The sequence below is a fragment of the Poecilia reticulata genome, chromosome 2 (genome assembly GCF_904066995.2).
Source record: "Poecilia reticulata chromosome 2, P_reticulata-male-v2, whole genome shotgun sequence".
NCBI lineage: Eukaryota > Metazoa > Chordata > Actinopteri > Cyprinodontiformes > Poeciliidae > Poecilia > Poecilia reticulata.
This window is the reverse complement of record NC_088831.1, coordinates 24,835,692-24,847,285: the sequence shown is the minus strand read 5'-3', so window position 1 is coordinate 24,847,285 and position 11,594 is coordinate 24,835,692. Positions and strand designations below refer to the sequence as shown.

Here is an 11,594-nt window from a genome sequence, read left to right as displayed (position 1 = left end):
ATATATATATATATATATATATATATATATATATATATATTTTTTCCTGCAGGGAATAAAAATAATTTTTCTGGTGGAGGTTTTAGTTTGAAATTGCACAATACCAAAACGCAATTAATGCTAGTTTATTTTAATATTTTCATGTAAATGTCAAGCAAAACTTTTTTTAAGCTTAATTCAAAATTCACTGCACAATTCAACTGTATTTAATTACACATTATGTTTAAATTCAGTGTCTTTTCCAAATTAATAAAGTAGGAATATAACTTATTTTAGTGCTTGCTTATAAAAAAAATAATCGAAAACTGTGTTTAGATAAAGCAAAAAAACAAACAAAACCATTATGCTTTTTGGATATTTTCTCAAACGTACCGTGGTGACGCTCCTGTTCAAACACACGAGGGCGCTAATGAGCTAACGTGCCCGAACACCATCTCACGCCCCTTGTAATCCACAGAAGAGGAAGCAGAGTTAGAAAGGGGCCGTCCGACATGCTGCTCAGCCTTCTCCAGCACAGTAGTCGCAGCCTACTGACTCTCAGGACGGTCCAGACTCTGAATAAAAGCTTTTATTCCTCCCAGATGGCTAAACGCGTCGCTGTGGTGCTGGCGGGCTGCGGGGTTTATGATGGAAGTGAAATCCATGAGGCCTCGGCTGTTCTGGTCCATCTGAGCAGAGGAGGTGCCACTGTAAGTCTGCTTTATTTGCAGGGTCTGACCCTTGTGTGGTTTGAGGTGTGAAGTTGGCGAAAGTATGAATTAGTCACTCTGCCACATATTGAAGTCAATCAGAGGGATTCATTATGTCAGAATTACACGCAGTGCTGATGTGATCTGCGTGAAAATGACCTGACCTCTATAAGCTGTTCAGCAATACTGAGTGACATTAGGGAAGCTGAGGTTAGCTTCCGATTCGGATAACTAAAGCTAAAGAGCGATTTCCACTATATTCACCAAAATGAAATTTAACCTGCTCTAGCTTAAAAAAACAAAAAAAAAACTACAGCATTCTTCAAAGCAGGACTAGATTATTCTCCACTAAAGGTAGAATCAATAAAACCCAGTTTGAAAGATTCTGCGACCCCCCTCAAACATTTTGTCTGTCATTGTAGCCAAGTAGCTCAAAATAGAAATTCTCTCCAGGAGAAATTATGCTCAAAATTTCAGTTAATCTTAAAGAGGTCAGTCTTGGAACAGGGACAACTTTCTTAGTCTTTATTCTCACATATTGTTGTTGAAGTGAAGACACCGCAACTTCACTTCACTTTGGAGGAAGTCCAGACATGCATCACAGCCTGGTTTGGCAACTGAAGTGCTCAGGATCAAAATACTCTGCAATGAGAGCAGCTGAGAGGACCATAGGGTGCGCTCGACCCTCCAGTCCACTAAAAACTAGTTTTCTAATGAATTAAACAGCCAATTATTAATCATCTGGAATAACCTCTAATATAACAGTGAAGTCCAGTTTAAATGTGCTCTACCGTTTCTAATAAAGAGTGTTCCGGCAGAATTATGCCTGAAGCTAGGTTTTACTGAAACTTGATGCAAAGTTTATGTTCAAATATTGGTGTTTGTTATTGTAGCTTTAAACATGCATGTGTATTTTTGACCCTGTGTAAGCTGGATAAAATAAACTCATTTTAAAATTATTCCATCTGGGAAAAAGAATGGCTCAAATCCATATTTAAAAGCCCAAAACCATCCATGCATATTGTTGGCTTTCCTCCTTCTTCTGGGTGTTCCAGTCAACGCAGATGTTTAAATGCTGCATTCACTGGCTGCTGGGACGTTAAAATATCACTCTTTAAAACAAGAAAGCGTAAAAAGCTCCTCAAGAAATCTGATATCCTTTATTCTTTTAAAATCTTAGTTTTACTCATATAGTTTTCAGTTTGCTACGCTGGTTGTGTTCTGTTGATAAAAATTGCTTCCTCTCCGTTTTTCCTCGCTTCCAGGTGCAAATGTTTGCTCCCAACGTCGACCAGATGCACGTGGTCAATCACCTGAAAGGTGAACCTTCCGAGGAGAAGAGAAACGTTCTGGTGGAGAGCGCACGACTCGCCCGTGGGAACATCCAGGATCTGTCTAAGCTCAGTGCCAAAGACCATGACGCCATCGTATTCCCAGGTTTATCCACCGCTGCTTCGGCCTCCTTGATTGCAGTTACCTCCCGACAGATGTTACAGTGGGCGGTGTAAGTGAAAGCTGTGCTGTAACTCCCTGTTTTTTTTTTGTTGTTGTTGTTTCTCAGGTGGTTTTGGGGCGGCGAAGAACCTGTGTACGTGGGCAGTGCAGGGGAAGGACTGCTCCGTCAACGACGAGGTGAAGGCCGCTCTGCAGGCGTTCCACAGCGAAGGCAAACCCATCGGCCTCTGCTGCATCTCGCCCGTCCTGGCAGCCAAGGTGCTCCCGGGCTGCGAGGTCACCGTCGGCATCGAGAAGGACAGCAAGTGAGTGTTAAACGCTCCATACCGGGTGGGAATTAGTGGAATGAAGCAAACGCATTTCCTTAATTCCTAATGAAACTGCAGGTTTGCTAAAAAATTCTCTCTTTTCTCATAACTACATATGGAAAGAGAAATTGACCAGTTCTCCTAACCCCAACTTCCTCTACACGTTCAGAACAGCGTGGCCGCACGACCACTAGAGTTTTGGCATAATGCCGATTTTTCACGTCGACGAGGAAGGAAGCATTTTCAGGGAACGTGCAAATGCTGCAGGGTTGGTTTCACAATGTCAGGCAAATGATCATTTACAGTAATCAAGTTGTACTCATGGATTTCATGACACATGCCGTTTCATAGCAGTTTTCACCTCTGACTGTGTGACAATGAAACTCAAGCTTTCAAGACTTTTAGAAGTGATCAAAACATCTGCTGTGAAGCTGGAGTCGAGCTAGAAAATATCGCTGATGAAAAAAGAGACTAGAGGACCAAGAGGTTCCATTATGGAGGATCTTGTGTTTTCTTTCTGCAGCATTAATTCATTTTTTTTCCTTCACTAAGCTACAGGACAAACTTTAACCATCCGACATTTTCTGCAGACTCGAGTGGTTAATCTCAGGCTTACAAGGTTCTGCTGTTCTAGTCCAAATGTAAGGATGGCCGTAATGACCAATCACTTCCACAGCTTTTTATGTTAAAGCACTTAGAACTTAGAAAAATAAAAAAAAATTCTGGTATTTAGTTTAAAAAAAAAGGGAAAAATCTTGGTCTGACTGTCTGACGATTAAACCGTCGCTTCACGCAGCAATTAACTCTTATTTTGTTTCCCCTGCTCAGGTATCCAGACACGGCGGGAACGGCCGACGCCATCAACCAGCTGGGCTGCAAGCATGTCAGCAAGGGCGTCGGCGAGAGCCACGTGGACGAGAAGAACAAGCTGGTCACCACCTGCGCCTTCATGTGCGACGCTCCTATCCACGAGATCTTTGACGGGATCGGCTCCATGGTGCAGGGCGTCTTGAAGATGGCCTGATTCGGCAGAAGAACGCAGAAACGAATGTCGGAGTGTAGATTTGCCAAGTTATTTTTGTAGGCAGCTGCTCAGTTAACAAGGAGATTTAAATTCGATTAAAAAGAGATACTCTTGAAATGTTAGCTTTTTGGGGATAGTTCTGACGTCTGCATCATGTTTGAAACTTTTGGTTCACCCAAAAAAAAAAAAAGGATTTATTTCATTGTATTCTAACACCGTCATTGTTGATTAAATTTCTGAGGATCAATAAAGAAAACTTGCTTTGCAGTTCAATTTATTTCACCCAAATCTCTCCGGCAATAAAAAATATTTACATTTTACATTTTCTTATTTTAAAGAGACAGTGTTATGTTTTCTAGGCATGTCACACCATTTTAAAGTACAGTCAAGTAACTCCCAGCTTCTCTTCAACAATTGTGTATATATAAAACATGACTTAAAAGAAATTGGACTTTGCAATTTAGCGCCTTGAAATCGAGGCTCTGTCTCTTTAAGAAGCTCCTGCTCTTTCCAGCACATTTAGCATCATCACAACATTCCTCTGTTAATGTTTTTACCTGCATCTCATCATACAGCCAGTAACTCCTTTTATTAGCTCAGTAGCTGCTCAGTTCAGGTGTTTGCTAATTGCTGCTGTCTAGTCTGAAGGAGCTGAGTTGGTGAGGATGAAAAAAGGCAGGGATGGTATAGACCACAAGGATTCCTCAATCATTCATGGGAAAAAAAATCAAAGCAACACTTCAGGTATGCTTTTGATGAGGGAATAACACTATTAACAGGACGTTGAGTATATTTTGCATAACACTGTCCCTTTAAATCACTCAGTCAGATCATTCTTGTGCTGTACACCTGCTCGAGCGTGTTACTGGTCATCCTCAGATACGAGCACAAGACCGAGCTCTCCGGCACCTTCTCAATGTTCCCAATCACATCAATCACTCCCTCCACTCCCTCCGTGCACAATACCGACGAAGCGTTAACTATGAACTTCTCCACCAGGTCCTCCTGACTCAGAGGCTTCCTCCAGTGGCCGTAAAAGGTATTGCATCTGGCTGTGCAGCTTTCTCCCTGAGCCGTCTCTATCTGGACCTCGCAGTACATCTTGTCGAAGCTGGGATGGTTGTCCACCGGCGTCTTCACCTCAACTTTAGAAAGAAGCTCCTTCAGAGCGGGGCGGTTAATTTGAGCCGGGTCGAAGGAAGCCACCGTCACCTTGCCGTCCAGCAGGGCCGAGCAGGCGTTGAACTGGAAGGAGTGCCTGGCCTGATGTTCCGTGGTGGGAAAGGGGCAGTTAATGTACTTGGATGGAGGCACTTTCAGGGTGACCCTTTGGATCTGGCTGAGGTCAAAGTTCCAGGCCGCCTCTTGGAGCTTCCCACGGGCCGCTTGAGCTGCATCCACCAGCCAGTGCATGGCCAGGTGAGCAGGGATGCGCTTGAATGCCACATCCTGATCTTCCAGGATCCACCTGAAGACACCAGAGGCACAATCTGGCATCGTGGAAGGGCTGTAGTCATTGTAGTAAACTCCCAAACCGACGTCCATGTCCAGCATGGAGGGGTTTCCCTCCAGTCCCATCTGTGCCAGCCGGGCAGCTTCTAAGCCTCTCCGAGCTGCGTTCCCTATGTGGAAGGGCTTGGTTTGAGTGGCGGCGTTGGCCAAAGGCGCCCCGGCAGAGGAGGCTGCGATGGCCAGCGCGTGACTGCACTGAGGAGGAGACAGGCCGAGGAGTTTGGCGGAGGCCGCGGCGCTCCCCATCACTCCAACTATGCTGGGAGGGTGGAACCTGAGGATTCAAAACGAAGGGCCACGTTAGAATTTTTGTGGACAATAAAACAATTTCCTGTGCTCGTAAACCATAGAAACTTCATGAGAAACTAATCAAGTACAGTTAAATGCAAAAGTATTTTTCATATTTTGTCATGTTACAACAATAATATGAGGCATTTTACCGGGATGTACTAACACAAAGAAACGTGCAGTTGTACCACATCAGCATGTCAAACCAAAGCTGAAACACCAGGCAAGAAGATTGTTGAAAAAAATCAACAATCTTCTACTATTTCAACAGTCACCTGTTGAAATAGTAAACAGACAATAGGTTTAATAAGAAAACAGCAGGAAATTGTTAGCATGTCGCCACAATAGGATAGGATTATCATAGGATATCTAGCAATCATGTGGTAAAAAGGTGTTTGGGTCAGAGGAGATGCTTTTCTTTAACAGAAACACTGAAAACACAGAGAAAAAAGTTGCAAAACACTCCAGACTAGGGCGAAGGTTAATCTCCCATCAGAATAACAACCTGAGACTCAACCAGAGCATTTTAGATTAAAGCACACTGATTTCTCTCTCTCTTTTTTTTTTTTAGAATGGCCACACCTAAAACCCAATGAGGAAACTTGTAAATGGACGTTGACAGAGCTTCTCCACCCAATCTGACTTAAGTTGAGCCATTTTGCAAAAGAAGAGACAAAAAACTTGAATCTGTCTAAAGGAGGACCTTTCTTTGCTATTGTCCCTCAAAACACATTAACCTCTGGCCAGGGGCCCCCTTTTAAAATCCACAGACAATGCTACAAAATATATAAAGAAACATCAGCTCTTAAAATGTTTTCTTTTCTCCTTCGTTTAGCGTAAATACAGCCTGACACCGTCTGATTGTAGATGGTCATGAGTACTTTACTGTGGTGGAAAATTTTGTAAGAAAATCTGTAATATTTTATACTAATTACATCAAATTTTATTTTATTTCCACAGTTTATTACTTATGGTTATTTGCAGCATTGTCCTCCACAAGTGGGCGGTTTCTTTGGCTTTTTTTCTTGTCAAGCTTTTCCATTTGTTGCTTGCTACGCCAGCTTGAGGAGCAAAACAGCTTGGTTAATTTGACTGACACCTAATCAGAAAATAATTTTAACTTAATTTTTCTTTTTTTTATTGAAAAGCAAAACTGAAATTATGACAAAAACATCAGTTAAAAATAGCTATCAGATTAATAATTTAATCTAACATTATTATTATTATTATTATTCCTTCCACTTTACATTAAAAGTTATGGTTTCAACATGACAAAATCGGGAAAAAATTGAAGTGTTTCAAAAATGTATGCTGTTTCGTAATTCCTGGTGAACAGACGTGTAATGTAATAATAATAAAAAAACTTTCTGATATATTGATACACTTTTAATGACTTAAAGTTTTTTTATTTTATAACTGGGTGAACAAGCCTTTTAAGGCTCACATGTCTTCAGGGATTCATCCATTCTCACAACTGGGTGAGAATAATCTGACAGTAATCTTAATGGTTTCAGAGACTGCCAAACGTTTCCCACCTTTCGGGGATATTGTAAGCCTCCCTGGAGAATCTCATCAGCCTGCCTTGCACCTCGATGCCAACGTTGAACGCCAGCAGCAAGTCCAGACCAGAAGGCCGGCTGGGCAGCGTCTCGGCCAGGGCCAGCAGAGCTGGCAGAACGGCTCCAGAAGGATGAGTCGCTGGATGCCAAGTGTCATCAAAGTCCATGGAGTGAACCTTGAGTCACAGGGGTCATCAAAGGTCAAAAGAGAGACAAATTGTACAATGCACAAAATTTTGCATGAGTAGTTCGCAACTTTAATACGTTTTGTTGAGATTTTACCAACACAATAATACAAACCAGTTGCAAAAAGCTGTGGTTGGAATGTGATAAAATGTGGAGTGTTAACTTTCTATTGTGGTGCATTTCTGCGTCGAAACTTACTGCGATGCCGTTGACGAGCGCGGCATAACAAGGAGGCAGCGTTCTGTCTGATCTTCCCCAAATGCTGCTTCTGTGCTCAGATGTGAACAGCTGCAATCAGACCAACGCATGAAAAGTGATCTTTAGTGAGCAGCGGCGCTCGCTTTCAGATTTTACTCAAAATCTCAGCAGGAACAGGTCAAGTGAGGAAGAGCAGGACTTAGGTAAATGTAGCTCGCGTTAGGAAAACGGATGATTTGACTCGTCTCGGCTTACCTGGCTGTACTTAAGAATCTTGTTGAAGACAGCTGTCCGGGTCCCTAACAGCCCAACACCCAGGGTGTCCAGCATCATCCTTTTGCTCCTGTTAATCACACCATCTGTCAGCTGAGAGGCACCCAGGGCGTGGATAGCAGCTCCAAAGCTCTCGGTAACACCCTGGAGAAGTGAAAGCAAACAAACAAAAAAAAAGAAAGAAAACAGCTGCTTGAGAACAAACAAGATTAATGTGGAATAAATAGAGCAAAACACACACAAAAAAGCTGAGAAAGTATTGCAGAGAAAACGCTGAGAAAATTCAAATCTGGGAGTGAAAGAAATCTGCGATACCTTCCGCAGCATTGTTCGCACTCAACCAGGCGCTGAAGTGACAGAACATGTGAGAGTCCTCGTCTTTTATAGCTAGCTCGCCTGCGTGAGGGCTGGTCGGCCAAATTTCCAAAGTGGCTTCAATCCACCCTTGATGAGAAGTGTGTACTTTCACAATGACTGAATGTTTCCTTATCCTTGATTTTATCGACTGTTTTGGGAAATGTGCTGCGAGTTGTTTTGCTTTTGTTTTAGTGTCAACATCATCTTCTTAAATGGCATGTTCAATTATAGATATAATATTATAACGCTTGGAGAATAGTTGTGCGGGCCGATGAATCTAAAACTGGCCATGATCGTTACATTTAGAGGGAAAAGTAAAAACTTGCAAAGACTGAGGACATCATCTGCTACTGTCAAGTACGGGGGTGGCAGCATCAAGTGGTGGGGTGTTTGCAGAAGAAGAGACAACTTGGACTTCACGCTTTAGAGGGCATGACAAGGAAAGAACATAATGAGGAAATATTGAAATAACGGGTGAAATATCAGCCAGGAAGTTAAAGCTTGGGGAAAAAAAATAGTCTTCCAAATGGACGGGGACACTAATTAAACAACCAAATTAGTTACAAAATGGCTTAAGGACAACAAGGTCATCACAAAGCCCTCATCTCAGTCCTATGGAGAGTTTGTGGGAATATCTGAAAGTACGTATTTGAGCAAGGCAGTGTACAAATCTGACTCAGTTACACCAGTTCTGACGGAAGGAATGGGTCAAAACTCCCAACAAGCTGTTGTGAAATGTCTTTATGACTTACATTATTCAACATAAACGGAATGGTGCCAAATGAGGAAGTGTATGTAAACTTCTGAAAGTGAACGAAGTAATAAAGCAAAAGTAAAAAAATATATAGTATATGTATTAATATATGTATTAGTCTGCCACTTAGTGAAAAGAAACAATATTAAATTACATACGCTATTATATATCTTCCCACCTGGCCTAAAACAGGAACACTTTTGTGTGTCAGTGAGAAATATAAATGCAACCATCTGTTTTCATTTGTATCTAAATACATTAATGACCTTTTTAACATTCTATCTTTACACAATTTTCTAGCATACCTGTAATCAAAACAATAATCAAATGTTTATTTCTGACTTTCATGCAGAACTAATCGATTCAAGAAGAGCTACTTGACCTTCTGTACTGCCTCGGCCTCGTAACCTGGGGATAAAAAAACTTGTCTTTGTCTTTCACAATACGTGTGTTTTTGAGACCACGGACAATGGAAATTCAGTATTTTGAAATAGGAAGTTCTGTACCGAAAAATTTGTCATGAGTCTAAACCAGTCACCGACCCGCAGTCACCTGACAAAGATTGTTTGACTTCAAACAGCTAGAGATGGAAATGAAGAAATTAGAAAAGCAGACAACTGCTCATAAAAAAAAAGGAACAATCTTAAAAGTTTTCATTATGCAACGTTAATGAATGGGGCGTGTGAATATTTTCTGGACTCTGTGTAATTAACATCAAGCACAGGAAAATTACGCAACTTCAAAAATGACAAGTTATGGTTTCAAAACAGCAACACCCAATTATTGAAAGCAGCATCCTGTGAAGATTTCCAAGAAGTAAAAAAATAAAAATAAAAATTATTATTTATGTTTTCCTTTCAGGTTGTAACACAGGTACATAGCAAGGAAGCATTCAAAATTTTTAATTTTCTCATTTTAATTTCTCTTCTAAACATGTTTTATTTACAGCTGGCTTTGTGGTTTCATTCTAACTCCATCTTAATACAAGAGTCCCAAATAGAGTTTGTCATAATGACTAACCAAGGTCTGCTTAGATTATCATTTATTACCTTTATGCCTTGAATACACCTAAGAAAATTCAGTTTGATAATAGCATGCCATCAGTCCTCTGCTGGCAGGGATTTTTATTTCGCTTTCGAGCAATCCAGTCCCGCAACTTCCTCAAACACTTCCTCTGGTTTCACACCTCAGCTAAAATCTTATGCATTTCCTTTTCCTGTCTCACGTTAAATATCATTTTGCAGAACAAATTCATTGGCATGCATGCATGCATGCTTCTTTTCTCCCAATCCCAGGGAAACTACACTTCTATCTATAAAAGCTCTGATTCTGGCCCTTTAAATGCCTTTATTTGAGCATATTGTGCAACCTGCAACCGCAGTTATTGCTACAGGGAACAGAGACAATGAATATATTAACTTTTTGACTACATAACCTGTCATTCTTAGAGGAAGAAATGTAAAATGTGTTCAATTATTTTTGCAATAACCAATTATGAACAGGAAAAAAAATCACTGTGTGCAAATAAATTATATATATTATAGATCATAGATATATATAATAATAATATTTTTTTGTTTTTTTCTGAGATGAAAGCCCTCCCTTCATTTCCTGGTTTTGCTTCTCCACTCTAAAAACTGGGGTTTGTGTTCACTGGCTGCATTTCCATCTCCAGGACAATAGGTGTCGCTCTTTCCATGTTTTATGTCCGATGCCTTAGAGTAACAGATATCAGTTGGAATAATTCTGGACATTTCTTGGATTATTCAGATAATCAAGAGAAGCTCGGACATTAATTGAGCGCCATAATGAGCCATGAGAGCATTCAGGAGTTTCATGCTGCGATACTTAAGGAGCGGAAAGAGTGAATCCATGAGCGAGTGACAGACAAAAGATTGAAAAATGCATACAGACATAAAAATAAATAAATAAATAAATAAATAAATAAATAAATAAATAAATAAATAAATAAATAAATAAATAAATAAATAAATAAACGTCTTAGAACAACTTCTTGGATCTTGTACACTCATTTCTAAAATTCATATTAAGATATATTAGCCACATACAGATGGAAAATTAATTTATCTGACTTATCGAGTTTAAAAAGTGTAAGTTATTGTGGTGTAATTAATTTATTTTCCCCCTAACTTTGATAAGTATGACTTACAGATACAGAAAAAAATAAAATTCGGTTTCTCAGAAAACTACAGTAATCCATAAAAGCAATACAAAAATTGTTCTTTCTTTTTTTTTTTTTTACTTTAGAAATCGACCTAAAATATGTCCATGCTTTATACTGCATCCAATCCCCATTTTGGATTTGATGGACACTTCTCTTCTCCTGTGACTCTGCCCCACTCCCTCCAGACTGTGGGATGCTCATTTTGAATTGAGATGCAACATTTATTTTCAGCTAAAAAGAGGACTTTGCAGCACGGAGCAGTAATTCCATCTTTTCCTCCTCAGTCAGATAAGATGGCCCCTGACGTTGAAGTTGAGTCAAGCTGCTGCAGTGCATGTGATTTGATTTGTCCATCAACTCTCGAATGCTGTAATTGCTTCAGATTTTTTTTTTCTGGTTGTCGTGTGGAAGGAGTTTCTCCTTCCACTTAACCTTCTGTTAACGTGTGGAAACAGCTCCCTGTGTGCGAACAGCCAGTTTATGAGAAAATGACTTTTCTGAATATAAGACTGACTTATCAGCTAATACTTGAAATCCACCACTTTGTGTGAATGAATTTATATAACTTTTATGAATTAACTGTTTTTTTTTTGGTGATATTCTATTTAAAATGTAAGGGGTGGGAAATGCCCCTCCGTGTCTCTCTGAGGTAACGCCCCTGAAACCGGAGGATATCATTTGCGTTCATCCTCTCCTCTCCTCTCCTCTCCTCTCCTCTCCTCTCCTCTCCTCTCCTCTCCTCTCCTCTCCTCTCCTCTCCTCTCCTCTCCTCTCCTCTCCTCTCCTCTCCTCTCCTCTCCTCTCCT

At 40.5% G+C, this 11,594-nt stretch overlaps 2 protein-coding genes across 3 annotated transcripts; one reads left to right on the top strand and one right to left on the bottom strand.

Moving 5' to 3' along the window:
- The first annotated feature begins 442 nt into the window (after positions 1 to 442).
- Positions 443 to 3,749, top strand: LOC103479317 (glutamine amidotransferase-like class 1 domain-containing protein 3, mitochondrial). The gene is made up of 4 exons (XM_008433683.3): positions 443 to 689; positions 1,955 to 2,126; positions 2,251 to 2,449; positions 3,281 to 3,749. The coding sequence occupies exons 1-4, from the start codon at positions 492 to 494 to the stop codon at positions 3,474 to 3,476; spliced, it is 765 nt and encodes a 254-aa protein (XP_008431905.1). The 5' UTR covers positions 443 to 491; the 3' UTR covers positions 3,477 to 3,749.
- acod1 (aconitate decarboxylase 1) lies at positions 3,738 to 11,519 on the bottom strand. 2 transcript variants are annotated; one of them, XM_008433674.3, is made up of 5 exons: positions 7,808 to 11,519; positions 7,475 to 7,636; positions 7,220 to 7,309; positions 6,812 to 7,011; positions 3,738 to 5,262 (listed from the first exon to the last, which is right to left on the bottom strand). In XM_008433674.3, the coding sequence occupies exons 1-5, from the start codon at positions 7,817 to 7,819 to the stop codon at positions 4,302 to 4,304; spliced, it is 1,425 nt and encodes a 474-aa protein (XP_008431896.2). In that variant the 5' UTR covers positions 7,820 to 11,519; the 3' UTR covers positions 3,738 to 4,301. The 2 variants fall into 2 exon arrangements, with proteins under 2 accessions (XP_008431896.2, XP_008431888.2); XM_008433666.3 differs by having other exon boundaries at positions 7,475 to 11,519.
- Between the last annotated feature and the right edge of the window lie 75 nt (positions 11,520 to 11,594).

Bases quoted from the DNA above. Each gene is read 5' to 3' on its own strand.
- LOC103479317 (XM_008433683.3), top strand. From the start codon at position 492: ATGCTGCTCAGCCTTCTCCAGCACAGTAGTCGCAGCCTACTGACTCTC. The intron at 690-1,954 runs GTAAGTCTGCTT...CCTCGCTTCCAG, and splicing joins TGAGCAGAGGAGGTGCCACT to GTGCAAATGTTTGCTCCCAA. The intron at 2,450-3,280 runs GTGAGTGTTAAA...TCCCCTGCTCAG, and splicing joins GGCATCGAGAAGGACAGCAA to GTATCCAGACACGGCGGGAA.
- acod1 (XM_008433666.3), bottom strand. From the start codon at position 7,819: ATGCTGCGGAAGGTATCGCAGATTTCTTTCACTCCCAGATTTGAATTT. The intron at 7,310-7,474 runs GTAAGCCGAGAC...GTCTGATTGCAG, and splicing joins AGATTCTTAAGTACAGCCAG to CTGTTCACATCTGAGCACAG. The intron at 5,263-6,811 runs GTGGGAAACGTT...TTGAATCCTCAG, and splicing joins GCTTACAATATCCCCGAAAG to GTTCCACCCTCCCAGCATAG.